This window comes from Acipenser ruthenus, chromosome 2 (assembly GCF_902713425.1).
Source record: "Acipenser ruthenus chromosome 2, fAciRut3.2 maternal haplotype, whole genome shotgun sequence".
Lineage (NCBI taxonomy): Eukaryota > Metazoa > Chordata > Actinopteri > Acipenseriformes > Acipenseridae > Acipenser > Acipenser ruthenus.
Window position 1 is genome coordinate 56,473,604 of NC_081190.1, and position 16,506 is coordinate 56,490,109.

General features: G+C 35.7%; 1 protein-coding gene across 3 annotated transcripts in view; it reads right to left on the minus strand.

Moving 5' to 3' along the window:
- The window catches only part of LOC117409038 (E3 ubiquitin-protein ligase LNX-like), a 38,636-nt gene extending 26,522 nt beyond the window's left edge, over window positions 1-12,114 (minus strand). The window contains exons 1-2 of one of the 3 annotated variants that reach the window (XM_058997573.1): window positions 12,012-12,114; window positions 8,115-8,603 (exon numbers count right to left, since the gene is read on the minus strand). In XM_058997573.1, coding sequence (XP_058853556.1) covers window positions 8,115-8,503 — 389 coding nt within the window. In that variant the 5' untranslated portion in view covers window positions 8,504-8,603; window positions 12,012-12,114. Of the gene's footprint in view, window positions 1-5,669; window positions 6,039-8,114; window positions 8,604-11,655; window positions 11,736-12,011 lie in introns of those variants that run through there. The other 2 variants (XM_034014561.3, XM_034014562.3) reach the window with 2 other exon arrangements.
- Window positions 12,115-16,506: the final 4,392 nt, after the last annotated feature.

Below are 16,506 nucleotides of genomic sequence, written 5' to 3' on the forward strand. Positions count from 1 at the left end.
CCTAGTTCATCTTCGGGGGGCATTGAAGGTCTAAAGGGACTTGTACACATCAATTTCACATTGCAACTTGGCACTGAATGTGCTGAATGACTAGACCCAGACATCTTTATTGGAAATCCTGTGTGTGACTCCTATAAATATCGCTGCCACACTGCACAGTTGTCTAATACGACAAAACTCACCAGTTGCGAATTATGACAAACTTTTAGCACTTGAGGGGAATTGCTTTCATACTGTTTTCTGAAATGCTATTTTAAATTATAATGTTTGGATGGGTGGTGTATTATTCCTGAACGTAGAGACTAAACAGAGGCTTTCAGGCTGTCTTTGGCTTGCACAAATGTATCTGAAAAATGAAATGTCGTGTTGGTGACTAGTTATTAAATCATATTAAGTAAGACAAGCAAAAACTTTGCTTTTAAAATCTTCTTTTATTAATCTAATTTGACTACATGTATTTAATTCCCTGTCAAAGATTAAACACTCTGTTTTAGATTGGAATAGCATGATAATTGTAAATTGCAAACTTTTTTATGGGTCACCATCTAACAATATGGCATTCAGAGAAAGTTTACAGTTCTCAAGTCTACAGCAAGTTACACCACTCCTAATACATGTACATCATGTTTCTACGTTATGTACAAGATTGCAATATATGCAAAAAAGACACAAAAAAACAGCCCATCGTTAAAAATGTAATACAGCTTTATAATAAAAAGAGAATTTAACAAAATGTATAGTTTCTGCATCAAAGCTCCCTAAGCTACAGAAACATGAGATGAGATATCCACCAAATTTCTGGAATTGAAACCACAGCAGCAAGAAAGTCCCAAGGAAGAACAAGTGACAGTTACTATGTTCCTCTTCTTTTTCCTCATATATCATCATTTGCACAATGTACATACATGTAAAATAATACAAGCCTCAGTAAGGTTTTAACTAAGACAGAAAACAATTTGTATTTGCTTTGGTTCAATGACTCTTTGGCACCAGTAGGTCAGGAGTTCACATCCTGAGTTTCAGAATCTTAATTGTTGCAGACAAGGGTCACACACTGCATGGAATTTTTGAGAATGTGCCCCAGGGGAGGGGATGGATGGTGGAGGGGGTAATGTTGAGGTGGACTGTTATAACTATATGGCGACTCTACAGTCACTCTGACCCATATAACAAAATGCTAGGTTTACAGAAAACACACTGCATTGTTCTTTCCCTACCATCTGTTTTATAAAGGTTATGTATTTAACCTACTTAGCATCCAAAATATTTGTAGACATATAACTTACTGACACTGTATTTAGTTCACATTTGTCCCCTTAAAAGAAATGAGCATTTTGAAAAAGTCAGAACATTTATGCAGGTACATTATTTATGCCAGATATGGGCGAGCTGTGAAGCAACATCTCAATAATGTCCTGCTTCTACCTGATAGCAACTGGAAGAGCAAAGCCTACTTCTTCAGTGCAAATCTTAGGTTTCTTATGTTGGCAAATCATAATCCATTTATTTTGAACACCTCACTTAGACGTGTGGAATACTGTTTATAAATACAAACAAAATCACATTTTCATTGATCTGCCAAGTAACCAAGATGTAATTACATATTGCTAAATAACATATGAAATAGAAATAAACCCCAAATTGTATGGCATTTGTAACTAAACATTCTGAAAAGAGCTGTGAAAAACAATCACATAAAAATGTGACAAATCACATTAAAATGTATGCAAAATGAGCATCGGTACAGAAAATAACTGTGAATAATAATTGGTATGTAGTGCCTTCAGCATTCTTGCTCTGATATTTAATAACAGGTTGTCAATGGAGTGTTTTATAATGGCATATTGTCATGTCTTTCGATTCAGTGCACTCCCCTGACAAACATCAATTTCAATTGGGTTCAGAAAAACAAGAACCTTAACCACAAGAAGATTAACATTTATGTTTTATTTTTTGGCCTTACTGGTATCAGAAACAGAAGGAACAAAACACAACTTTGTATCTGCACAGGTAATAAAACTAGAGAATTAGAGAAAAAACAAGCTGCAGAACATGTTAGTGCAATGTTATTTTCCATCTTCTGTTTTTAAGATCTGTACATCCAGGCAGTTTGCTGACACGAGGAAAAAGCCAGGACACCCCTTTGCTTTTTTTTTTTGTTTGTTTTGCATTAAATCAAACTGAAATGTCCACACAACTTAATTGTTTTGTTTTCTGAGGCTTAACAAAGAAATAGGTCAGGTCAGTATGAATATAAACAGTGATTAATTTGTGCCAGATCGCACAGGATCCCAGATCTGGAAATTTTTGGTCTGACAGACGAGAAGAAAAACACATGAATTCCATGAATTGAACGACAAAAGTGTACTGTAACAATATATTTTAGGATGCAACGTCTATGAGTAAGAAAATGACTAGTCTTTTTACACTGCAAACAGTGAAATGGCAAAAAAACTAGCGCTCTTAACAATAACAGTGTTGTCGATCCTGTTCATTATATTAGGTAGCTTGCCACTGGTATTGTTCAAATCTGAAGATTATGTTAAAACATAGCGAGGCAACAGTTGGCCTGCAACTACCAATACCAAGGCCTGAAACCCTAATCCGTATTTGGGAGCTTCTGTAAATCAAGATCAGTATACTATCCCTCTTTCTTAATTATAAGAGCCGGTACCTTTTTTTTTTTTTTTTTTAGAATAAATGTGAACAAACAACTATAAATCATAGTGCTCCCGTGTTAATTCACAATTAGAAAATGTATGATTAGGTATTGCCAAAATTAGAAAATTAGAAAACAGAAAATAAATATATTACAATTAACCTTTACTAAATTCCTTTTTTTTATTTCACCACAAAACTGGAAATCATACCTAACTACCCCCATTGCATATTGGCAAATAAATTTGATACAGACAAAACACTGATCAAATCTGAAACTGTGCCATCTCACTTTGACAGACTATGCCCATAGAATTCAATGGAATGCAGCCTGGTAAGAAGCTAATATCCCATATCCAGCTATCATGCCTGGTAAGACAAGGTTTCTTACTGCCATTAAAACATCATAAATATGGATATTACTCCAACACAGGTTGTGCAATCCTAAATGAAGACTCCATTTTTAGATTCCTTCTGAAAGGGTAGTCTTCAGAATGCAATCACTGCTAAAGGACCAAACTAGGTTTGTAAAGATACTGTCAGTACCACTTTATTTTTTTCTTGTGGGGGGGAACAGCAGGGCTGTTTTTGCATTTCTTCCGTTAAGACCACCTACTGTAATGTGGGCGAGTAGAAAGTGGTAATGATCTCCCCAGTTGAAGCAGCACCTGCAGGTTGCAAATGGCTTCTCAATGTAACATGATTGATAGTGAATAGCATTACAGGTTATAAAACATGTTGGAAACTAATGCAGAAATTACCAGCCAAATCTGTTATGAATATCTGTTAAATCTGTACAGCTATGGATGTCAGTTCTTTTTTTCAGAAGAAATGAATTCACACTGTTAAACTAATTTCCTGTCCATATATATTTAAAACATGCTTTTTTATATAAAATATCTAAATCTTAAAATATAGTGTAGATGTACCCAGAACTCCAGCTATGCAGTATCAGTACCCTCTAAAAGTATCTCATTTATATTCATATAAACCTAACAATTTCCAGTATGATATTTGACACACAACATCTAAGTAATTATTCAGTGGTATGACCAAATGTTGTCTGGAACTTCAATGTAGTAATTGATTGTGAAAATGAACTACACTCGACATCAAGATGAAAAGTAAACCTTCCTAAATGTAAGCAATGCCTTCCTATCCCACCAACGTGTGCTGGAATGTGGCTTAGGAAGAAATTCAAGAAGCTCGTTTCGCAATCATGTCTTGGGGCTGAAGAATAACACAGTGTAGTAGATATATTTCCATGAACATACTGAGTGATTCCAGGACATGCTGGAGCATGTGCACTGAGAATCCCATTACTTTGTAAACACAGTGGTTTTCAATGACTCAAGTACTGTTGTGAATTAGTGTGTATATCCCATCACAGACACCTCACTATGTAGTCATTTCCTTCTTGTCAGATTATTTATATTTAATTGCTGTGTCTGCAGATAGGAAAAAAAAAACAACTCATGCACTCCAGACATTAGAAAAAAAGTGAGAGAATAGCCTAGAAATGTGTGCCCTTAAAGTCAGTATGGGATTTTCTGCTTTCGCAGACTGCTGATGTATTTACATCTTACTGCTGCAGTCACACTGCACTGAAACAGCAATCAACTATGTTTAAATCCCTGGTCCAATTTGTATACTATGTTGTTAGATTATTAAAGTGTTTTTAGGCAAACAAAAATATGGGGGAATGGATGAGTATCATACATAAGAGGTTGGTTCTGTATGATTAAATACATTGAAAAAATAGTACAGGTACTCTAGTAGGAAAATGGTTATGTATCTATCTAAACAAATATAGTAAGTATCATATGGTACGGGACAGTTATATTTTATGCATACAAAACAGCTGTAGAATACTAACTACAGTGTTATAGTTTTTTTTTTCATATGGGAAAAACACAGAAATAAATATTTACAACAAGTTATAGTTTATATGACTAAATTTAAAGATCATCTCTCAAAACTGAAATAATGTGTGTTTGAAGACAGATTGCTAAATGGACAGAAGCATATAGAGAAGATCCTCTCTAATAGTTATTTATACACACATTCTGATTTAGATTTCATTTTTTATATTTGAGGCAGCCCTTTCTGTAGTCCCCACTTGTTACCTATGCACAGAAATAATCTCACCTGTGATATGCTGTTCTAGCTTTCTTTGCAATATAGCTATCATTGCATCTAGACAAGAAAAAAAAAAATACCTGCAACTATGTTCAATGCAAAAATTAGGGTTTTTCACCCATTACAAACTAAAACACCACCATTCAGTATAAATGCTATGTGCTAATTTGCTGGATGTTTGTGTTTAACTATGTTTCCAGCATATTAGTACATACATATTTAATAAAACTGCAAATAAGTCATGTCACTCACTCAGTCACAAAAATGCCAAAAAAACTGCAAATAAAGAAATACTGTAAATAAAAAGGGCAAACACCTTTTGAGATTAGGTACATGAGTTAAAAAAAAACAACTGTAATATTTGTCATGAATATTTTAATCCACACATCTATATCTGAGTCTTTATTTTTATTTTTTTATGAATTACATGACATGCTGTTTAAATGTGCTAACTAACTATTAGCTTAACCTTAGCTTAACTATTACCTTATAAAATAGTGTCAATAAATTCTAGTCACATACACCTCCCCCTCTCACACCTGGTGTTTTAGTAAACACTGAACAAGCCAACTCCCTGAGTTAAAGCTTGACAGAAGCACTGCCATGCAGTGTATACAATAACAGCTTCCACTAAGCAGAACCATTTAATATCTTCTTAAAATAGAGTACTGCCTTCAGAATGTCTACATTACCAGACATGCTGGCTACCTTGCTAGACCCATGAACTCTAGAGGCGAACAACCAGCACAATGCTATAAGAAAACCAAAGTTAAGATGAAATACATATATTAAAAATAATAATAATAATAATAATAATAATAATTTACCATCCAACCTTACAAAAACAGTACCATAGCAGGTACGGTACTCACAATTCTGAGTACAGGAAGTGCAGATTGCCCACATTGTCTGTGTAGTTTGCAGGACTTAGCCAAGGTAAGACCAATAATAGGAGAGCCTTCATTATAATGGGCTTCTGGCATGCAGTGGTTGTTGCTCCCTGTCCCCTTCTCGCCAGGACCCTGAAATCTTATCCTTGATCTTATTCAGAATCCTTTTTTAAGTCTTCCTTGCCATTTTAGTCAAAAGGAAAAAAAAGAAGGTGGCACATTTGGAATCTGATTTGGATCTCTTAAACTAATCTGCGCTGAATTTCACTGAACCATAAGAGGATTAGCTGATCTGACTGTTAGATGGGCGGACGGACGTGATTGTTAAGGGCCAGCATAGGATGGCTGGTGAGACAGTGATTTATACTGCAGCACACACCACTGTGAGGTAAAGAGAGCTAACCAACCTTGTACTCACAGAAGGGTGCTCTGGGAATGAAACCGCTTTGAGACAGGGCTTTCATTGGCCAGTAAGACACCCAGGGTACGACTGTTCACCACCAATGTCATGAGAAATTCCAAATCACAAAGGGGTGGCTTCTGTTTAGGTTGTGGGACCAATAACTCCCTTTCAAATGATGGGAAGTTCCCTGCACTGAAGATTGGTTTTGCTTCTTATAAGAAAACTGCCTACTGTGAAAAAAATAGCACTGTGCAACTGATTCAATATTCATTATAAAAAGATGAGCCTATTTTCTGAAAGGTGGGTTCCTATTTTTTATTTTTTTTTATTTTTTTTAATAGTGAGATGTGTGTAAAAATAAGCTTTAATAGGGAAGTATTAAGAGCAGACTTTATTGACAGGCCCAAAAGCACAAAAAACAGAAAAAGAACAGCAATACCAAACCTCTCAGTTGGCAACAACCTTGTTCAAATGTTATATTATCTTTTAAAATGTAAAACATTATCTCAAACTGTTTGTAACCAATACTGTTTTTTGTCCTGCCTTAGCTCTTTGTCAAACCTAGGGCTGTAGTTCTGACCATGACGATGACACTATACCAGTGCATTCCCTTCATCCTGTACCACATACAGCACAGCTTTCTTGCTAAATCCTCTATTGGGTGGTATTGATTACAAACTTAATGAAGCTGGATGAGAAACACTGGCACAAATGTCACAGCGCATATACAGTATACTATAAAATGGCTGCTGATTAATCTGCTGTTAATGCAAACCTGCATCAGGGTCGGAAGGCCTTTTGGATCCTGCCTGTTTTTGTAACCTTTACATAATTAGGGCCTCTGATTTCTGGTGCTTTACCCCGACTTTTCTACTCTCCTTTAAGAATTCCATTGATACCCATTAAACCATTCGTGTATCTCAATCATAACTGAGAAAAGTGTTAATAGTTTTTCTGTGAAACAATTAAATTGGCTTTTAAATTGGCCAAGCCTTAATTTTTGATTAACAAGCAGAACATACAAACGAGTTCGCAATAAACAACTAATCTTTCTTAAAGCTATAATGAAAAATAAAGTATTTTATGCTGGACACACTTTATTACAATCTTTCTATGTATTTACATTAATAAAGTAAGACTTACGATTTAAAAGTGCATTTAGTTGTTTAATAGAAAAACGCCGTAAATTAAATCAATTTTACTATTAACACTTTTCTTGGTTGTGATTGAGATACTGAATTTTTAAAGGAGAGTAGAAAAATCGGTAGAAAACACTGAAAATCAGAAGCCCTATACATAATCCACCTATCAATATCTCAGCAGTATGGTAAAATGCTGTTATTTAGCATCTCTCTAGTTTTAGTCTGGCCAGGAATCTTAAAATGTATGAAATGTCCGCCTTGACCAGGTTTCAGTTAGTATCAGCATGACGCATTGCAAAGGTGACCCATTTAGGATATAGAGAGATGCAGTCCATATGTCAGTAGTAACAACACCTCAACAGCTCAACTATTCTGAGGGCATGCTTAAACTACATAGAAATGACAACAATATGCAAACTATCTATTGATAGTTCTAGGAAAAGAGATTTCAAATTCTAAACGGTTTGGTTCACTGTATGCCTGTGACTACCATGTGACTGTAGCAGCACTAATGCCTGGAAGATTAATCAAAGCAGATTTTCCCCATAGCAGTGTGTTTTAGCCAAGTTCGAAATCTGCCCCAGAAAGTTCTAGACAACTCGAGGGTTTTACCCCATGAAGCGGTTATGCCACGTGAATGATAAGGCACATTCACAGTGAGCTTTATTGAGTAATGCATTAGCAGAGGTTTCACAGGCGTCATAAACTGTTATACGAAGGCATTCCGAAATAGTAGGATTACAGGTTACTGGCGATAGGAGATGCGTAATATATCAATTTTCTAATTAGAGATGTGCTTAGACAATCAAAGTCAAAGTACTCTGAAAGAATCTGAACCAGGTGCTAGACAGGAAAAACAAAACAAAAATCCCATCGTCTTACCTGTTTTTTAAATGAGGCTCCAGGTCACACCTCTGTAGGATTTCTGAACAGTGTTCTGTTAAAGGGCAGGTAACCAGCAACTTATCCAGAAGTTTGTTAACCAAGATATTGGACTTTTTACAGGTCTGAAGCATTAGGGGTGACCTGTCCACTGGACAGAAGTCCTTCTCCAGCAAGAAGTTTGTAAGACACACAGTGCAGTAAGTGTGGCCGCACGGGGTATCGATTGGAAGGATCAAAGGTTGCAGGCAAATGTGGCAGATTATGTCATCATCCACTTCTTCTTGGTAGCTGTACGTGTGATTTTCCTCTGGTGAGTGTGGTTGGCCACAAATGGAGCACGCCAGTTGACTAGCATCACCATCTCCTGCTGGGTCGGACTGGCTCATAGTCAAGCTGCCAGGGCGACGCACCACAACCAGGACTCAAAATTGGGGAGTTTCACTGAAAAAAGGAAATCAGCAGGTTGCAGGGTACATATCCATGTGCCTGAAAGAAGAAGAGGCATAAATGTTCCATCATCTTTCTACTGTATATATAAATCAAATAAGGGAATAAAGTTAACCTGAAAGAATGGCAACATTGAAGCTTTGGTTGCAAGTCATTCTTGAGGACAACATAAAAATATGCCCTGAAACAAAACAAAGTGCTGCACATTTTTTCAGATAGTAAAAACACACTGTCATTTTTTTGTCGTCCCCCCCCCCCCCAGCCACCCCCCCCAGACTAAAATAACACATATGCCAATTTTTAGTAATTAGCCTTGAGAATCTAGCCAATCGTCTCACTTTACACACACCTTACTATCTAACTTAAAAAAAAAAAAAGTTTCACTCTTGTTCATGCCAATCTGGTTGAAATATCACCCCATGTTACCTTTTGGCAACTTCATCACTCTATATCAGCATTGACATGCATGAACGGCAATACACTTGCAAGGAGTCTGGGAAAAAAAAAACGACCTGACCTGAAATTCATGGATGATCAGTAATGACTGGATAGTTAGTACTCTTATCCGAATGATTTAAGGTAAAACAGAAAACCAATTCGGAAAGACTCAACGCTGAACTGTTTTTGATTTTTGTTTGACGACAAACTACGTTTTTCCAGGAAAGTAGTTGTCTACAGTCATCAATGGTTATAAAAGTCAAAATAAAAATAAACAAATAGCGTCTTCCAGCCAAAACCTATAATACAGTACACTGAGCCATGCCTCAGGATCCAACATGTCTGTAGATGGTTACTATCTACATTTCAGGACATAGAAAAAGATTAGGTGCTTTGTGCATTTAAATAATGTTTCCAACCTGCCCTGACTCGCATTAATAGATAGAAAAAATGGTCACACCCAGCAAAGTACAGAAAGTACACTTGCAATAATGTTGCTTAGGTATTCTAGATTCCAAGAATGTACAAGTCATTCCAAATACATCCCTTTTTAATCTCCTTTAACCTCAAACTCCATCACCTCATGCTTTTATAAGTCACCCCTGCAAACTACAAGTCAAAATCATGGGGCCAAATCCCTGTGTATATTTGTATAACACTGCAATGGCTGTTGTAGTGTTACCATGTTGGCTAATTTTTTACTTTAATTCATTACGGTTTACAACAAACAATGAAATTCAGTAACTACCTATTATTTCAATGGTCCGTCACATGAATCGTTTTTACTTTGTGTACTGGTTAACGCTGCTATACATTAATGGCACTTAAAAAGAAAAAAAAATGCCCAAATCTTATTGTGAAGATGATACATGTTTCAAATTAAGCCTGGTTTTATTTCAAACTGCAATGAGAAATGAACGTGTTTTCAGTAAGTCCCATGTTACAGTCAAATGGTTTATAAATGGTTTTCAACAGACCGCTTCCACAGACAACATTCTGATACTATACAATCAAAATTGCCAAGAACATTAACCGGATAACCTGTCCTGCCAGCCTAGCTTTCCTCACAAACAATTCAGCAACCAATTGGATACTGGGGTCTGCCTGCAGCAAGCTACCCAGTTACTGGTAACCATGGTAATGGGAAGGCAAATACCCACCACTAAGAAGTCAAATATCATGAGGCATGTTTCAGAACTGGCGTTAGTCCAGTAAACCAAATATCTTTGCTTACCCTAACACAAATCATACACATTAATGTCCAGAAAATGATAAATACCTAACCTAATGAGATGTTCATAATGAGAAACATCTAACCTTAAACCTAAAACTTAACCTTGCCCTAACCATCCAGTTAAGCACCTTTACATTCTTCAGAAAGATCCAGCCAAATAAATCAGGCTCTATCAAAGAAGCTGTTGTTCTTGGACTAAACAACTCTGATGACAGAGGTGTGATAATACATTGTACTAGATACACATGCCATTTGTTATTGCAGAGTAGAAACATATCTTTAAAGAAGGATACGTTAGAAACATATTATTTTTGATGTTTGGGTTGTCATAATAGAACAGAAGTGTACTAGTGGGGACAAATTAAGAATGTGGTTTCTGAAACTAAACTAAAACTTTATTTTGTAAAAAAAAAATTATGTGGACTGATTTAGCTGATCACAGAGCGAATCTGTGTTTTGCATATAGAGCAACAAGAAATATTAAAACGTAAGCTAGCACATCCAATCTAAACAACAAAGATGTCTGTCTCTCTCCTTACTAAACACAAGCATTAACACACAGTAAATATACACACACTCTGACACATTTTTTTCCCTTTTCCTTTTTTTGTTTATGGTGGTCTTCTGATCAAATTAACTCTGTTCACTAAACACACGTTTCTCCTTCTCTATTAAATAATGGTAGCATTGTAAAAATATAACATACCATGACACAACTAAAATATTGGATTTATTTTCTTGTACAGGCCGCAACCACTATGACATCACGTATAACTCTGAGTACTGTATCAGCCACATTAATTATTTATTCATAATGTTATAGTGAGATACGATAACTGGTAAAAGAGTCACTTGTGTTTGTAGCATTGTATTCCAAATCGTAATGTCATAGGTAGGCGAGGGTGGTTAAAGTCCTCAGTCAACTATCTAGTAATGACTCACTCTTGAACACATAAAGCATACTGCATTAGTGATTGCAAAGTGAAAAAACAGGTTCAACAGAGACAAATATGGCAAATAATAATTAAAAATTGAAATTCTATAAGCCTTTTAAAAAAAGGTGACCGTTTTTCACCTGTTTTCACCACAGCGGTTCAGTGAAATTGATTGTTTACAATGCTTCTTGTCACCTTTATCACCTATTATAGCTACAGGGTTCTTTAAACTTAAAATTCAAGTCAAAGTGAAATATTCAGCAGGAAAGCAGAATTTACATCAATACAGTTACACCTTTATTTATTTATATAAAAACAACTTTATGTGTTGTTTCAGATTTTTAGGATTTTACCTGTTATAATTTACTGACAAAAAATAGCTACCATAATATCATTATTGTTAGTTTACAAAATTATGCTAAACTTGGTTCAGTTAGAATTCATGGTAATGAGCCACACGTAATTAAAAAGCACTAGATCTTACCTATTGCTATTAGAGCCAGACTGAAGAATCCAATATACCTGTTGGAACCTGGTGGCTGATTAAACTTGAATTGTCGAAAACCAGAAAACTGGTGGGTGGCATACCTGAGCATTTTGCTTGTCTCCTCCCACATTCAGGTTCATTGGCTGAACTTCAAAGAATATGCAAAATATTTCCATACTGTTGGATTTACCTGTGAGATATACATCTTCTAATGAAAACAAACATTTGCAGGCTGCACCTTGTTGCTGCCCCCTGTGAAAGATTAGCAACACCGACAGCCACAGAAGGCACATTTAAAGGCAAACTAGTTTCTTTTTTCTGCATTGGGGGAAATGCTTTTAAAATGTTCTTACCACACTGCTGTGTATTTTCAGTGATGTGCTTCTGTTACGAAAGCTTCCACATGGACATCCAAGAAAGCCAAATGCATGTGTAGTTTTTCAGAGTTGCCAAGGCTTAACTAAAGAAATAGGAAACTGAGGGCTGAAAACCAGTCAGACTGGCTTTGGGCTGTACATGCAACTCTCTGGTCGACAACAGCAGTATGCAAATCAATACTTCATGAAAAAAGCCTGAAGCTGGAAAGCATGTCTTTTGTCTGTATTGAGTGCAAATGGTGGTAAATGCATTCATAAAGGTGCTAGAACCAACACCCTCCCACTCCAATAAAAAGTGGATTTGAAAATAAGTTACATTGTAATCAATTTAGGTTGTCATAAATTCAGATACAACCTGTTACTGTATGTTTGTAAAAGGAGTATAACAATTACATGAGGATACTATAAGCCAAACAATATATCCAGCCTGTACTCAGTTCAAGATAAATCTGTCATTGAACATAATTTTTATTTATTATTATTATTATTATTATTATTATTTATTTCTTAGCAGACGCCCTTATCCAGGGCAACTTACAATTGTTACAAGATATCACATTATTTATTTATTTTATTTATTTTATTTATTTTATTTATTATTATTATTATTATTATTAATAATAATAATAATAATAATAATAATAATAATAATAATAATAATAATAATAATAATAATACTTAAGAGCCTTGAGACTGCCACATACAATCGTTTTAAATTCGGGAAATGTCCATGAAATATTTGAAATATTTTTTATACTGTGACTGACAATGCAAAGAAATCTGAAAAAATCTTAAACAAGTCACAGTTAAGGATGCCCATAAGAAACCTGCTAATCTCAAAAGGTAGATACCATATCACCTTGTGAAATTAATACTGCAGTTAATGTCAAAAGTTGTATTTTGGGAACAGTTGCATATATATTTATTATGGGACTTTTTAACGTTTTCTTTTAATTTGCTACATATTACAACTTTTGTGATCCATAGAGCCTTACTAAGAGGCGGTAATTTGGCCAGAATTGTGGGAAGAAAATTGGCATGGTATTTCCCAAAGTGTCACGCCTAATTTACTAACTAATTAGAAGCAAAAATACCGGTCGGAAAAATTATTATTATTTATTTCTTAGCAGACGCCCTTATCCAGGGCGACTTACAATTACAAGATATCACATTATTTTTTACATACAATTACATTATTCTTTTACACATTATTTTTACATACAATTACCCATTTATACAGTTGGGTTTTTTACTGGAGCAATCTAGGTAAAGCACCTTGCTCAAGGGTACAGCAGCAGTGTCCCCCACCTGGGATTGAACCCACGCCCCTCCGGTCAAAAGTCCAGAGCCCTAACCACTACTCCACACTAATTAGTGTAAATAGCATACACATTGTGGGTGGCAACAGGTCTGAAGTTGCACACGGTATTAATTCTATTGACAGGTGAAGGCAGGTCCACCGAGAGCCGTCATGGGCCCCGGGGAAGGATTGGTATGTGTCCCCCCCAACCCATGGTAGTACATTCATCCGACTTAGTAGTATACTGTAGTCTAAACCAAGCTTCTAAACCAAGCAATGATACTTGCAATCTTAGCAGTGTCTGAGGAAGATCATTTCAACCGATACAGTATTTTGATAATGAGTTTGAAGGAAACTGTCAACGATGCCTAGAAGTTTCAATATCTCAATTAAAATCTGCAGCATGATAGTTTACTTTTTCTTAAAGTAGTTATTTTTAAAGTTATTTATAGTATTCAAACAAAGGTAAGTGAATAAATATTTTTTTGTACAAACTCCACGTGTAATAGTCATTAATTGGAAGCTTACTTAACATCAAATAACATACGTTTTTAGCAAAAACTACTTTTTAATGGTGTTGCTATACACTGTTTTATTTATCCCGTGCCATAAATAAACCACTCATCTCTGCTCTTAACTAATAGCCAGTATTGGTAAATATATTTGTATTTTAAGCAATATAACGGATCATTCTCTAATTGTGTTTACCACCAGCTGAAGAAAGTACTTTATTTATTTTACACGATACAATTTTTTAACAAACTGCTGTACCACGTTGTTTTGAGCAAATTATAAATCTTAACAATAGAATAATTCTTACTGTGGTATATATTGCACAACTTTAGGGTTATTTTAAAGTTTTTAAAAGTCTTTAAAACGTCTTTACAAAATACATAAAATTGCTATGCATTTTTTTCAGCTTTTTGGTGTAGTAAAATATGAAATGCAGTTCAAATCATTGTGTGAAAGGAAGTGTTTGACAGCGCCTGGATACACAATCACTGCACAACAGAAGCACATCGGCTCGGTGTGCAGTACTGGAGTTTTTCTTTTTAATGTGGTGGTGGGAACGCAAAGGGTCTTGTGCAGGGCTAGTTGTTTTAAAATATTTTATATCTATATATATATATATATATATATATATATATATATATATATATATATAAAAAAGTTTCCTCTTCATCTGGGCCCCCCTTGAGGCGTTAGGCCCTGGGGAAATTTCCCCATCCAAGAGGAAGAAGAAGACGATAAAGGAAAACAAAACAAAAAAACAACGTATAAATTGTATAAATAGGTACCAGAATTTGAACTCAATTCAACTGTTTGACACAATATAACAAGATTACTCAAGATTCATTGTTACAATGTAACTTCCCAACTTTGTTAAAGCCAGAAAGAACTTACCAAAAAGTTTACTTACAACTGTGATGAATCTTATAACATTGTGTCAAAGAGTTGAAATTTGCTTCTAACACTGTATGATCAAGTAAGGTATTTAAATGTTGTTTGGGTAGGTTTTTTCAGTAGTATTGTGTTATACTCACTTAGTTTTATTATGTGCATCATTTTCATCCCAAATGGAACTTTGGAACGAGTGTTCCGGGTGGTTTTATGAATAAAGGTTGGTATTTATCGTACGGTATGTGAAATAAAGATCAGTTCGGGTGGGTATTTTGTCAGCACTATGGTGCTCTCGCCTATTTATAATAATAATGTATTTATTTGGCTGATGCTTTTTTCCAAGTGAGTTACAACTAGTTATTTTACATACAATTTATGGTATCTATTTATACAGTTGGGTTTTTACTGGCGCAATATATTGCTCAAGGGTAAAGCAGCAGTGTCCTGGTATTGAATCCACCACCCTCCGGTCAACAGTCCAGAACCCTAACACCACTACTCCACACTGCATACATGTATAATGTGTAGCTCTCAGGACTACAGCTCCAGATCCGAGTTCAATTGTAGGTCAAACCTGTTTTTTTGTTTGAGTTTAAGAATATATTTACATTTTTTTAGTTCAGATTTTGGGGAAGTGTTTCTTTATCTTAGGATAGATATGTACAATAGGCTTAAACATTACAATAGTAAAATCAAATGAATACCTAGCAGGCTTTTTTTTTAGTCTATCCTACAAAACAAACCCAGTCATACACAGCTTCTGCTGCCTATGCTCTCCGCTTTGCAGCAGCATTCAGTCTGCAGAATTTTTGGGTCATTTTTGCCTGCGCAAAATCCTTGTCAGGCCTTCGTGAATAACTCATGAATGTATGACAGCTCATTATCTGTGTTTATCATGCTGCTTTGCATATGTAAACATAATTCATCCAATGTAAATGTGGTGGCGCCGCTATTCCGCCCCTTTCATTTTGCATCCGCTAAATCCTTGTTTTCCACACAGAAATGGGAATAGTAAATAGGAAAGGGACAGAACTGTGCACAGTAATCATGTTTGGGTACAGTAAATGCTTCGTAAATAAGGCCCATAGTATGGAAGCTGGAACAAAAAAACAAACTTGTGTCATAAATAGACCCTCAAATAGATTCATAAGCACACTGTCAGACTGCTCCCTTGAGCCCTAAATTGAAATATGTGGAAAGAAACACCCAAACCTCCATGACTGTGGTAATTAAGAACATAAAAACATAAGAAAGTTTACAAACGAGAGGAGGCCATTCAGCCCATCTTGCTCGTTTGGTTGTTCGTAGCTTATTGATCCCAGAATCTCATCAAGCAGCTTCTTGAAGGATCCCAGGGTGTCAGCTTCAACAACATTACTGGGGAGTTGGTTCCAGACCCTCACAATTCTCTGTGTTAAAAATGTGCCTCCTATTTTCTGTTCTGAATGCCCCTTTATCTAATCTCCATTTGTGACCCCTGGTGCTTGTTTCTTTTTTCAGGTCAAAAAAGTCCCCTGGGTCGACATTGTCTATACCTTTTAGGATTTTGAATGTTTGAATCAGATCACAGCGTAGTCTTCTTTGTTCAAGACTGAATAGATTCAATTGCTTACCTTTGAATACAGTGGGGTCTATTCTATTGATCTAAATAATGGTGGATCTAAATACTGCTGTGTGACAGAAATAGAATGATCTTTGGTGGTAAATGTCCCTCCCGTCCTGTGAGGGTGCTAAGTAACGGGTATAGATTACCATGGACTGTTTGGTCTG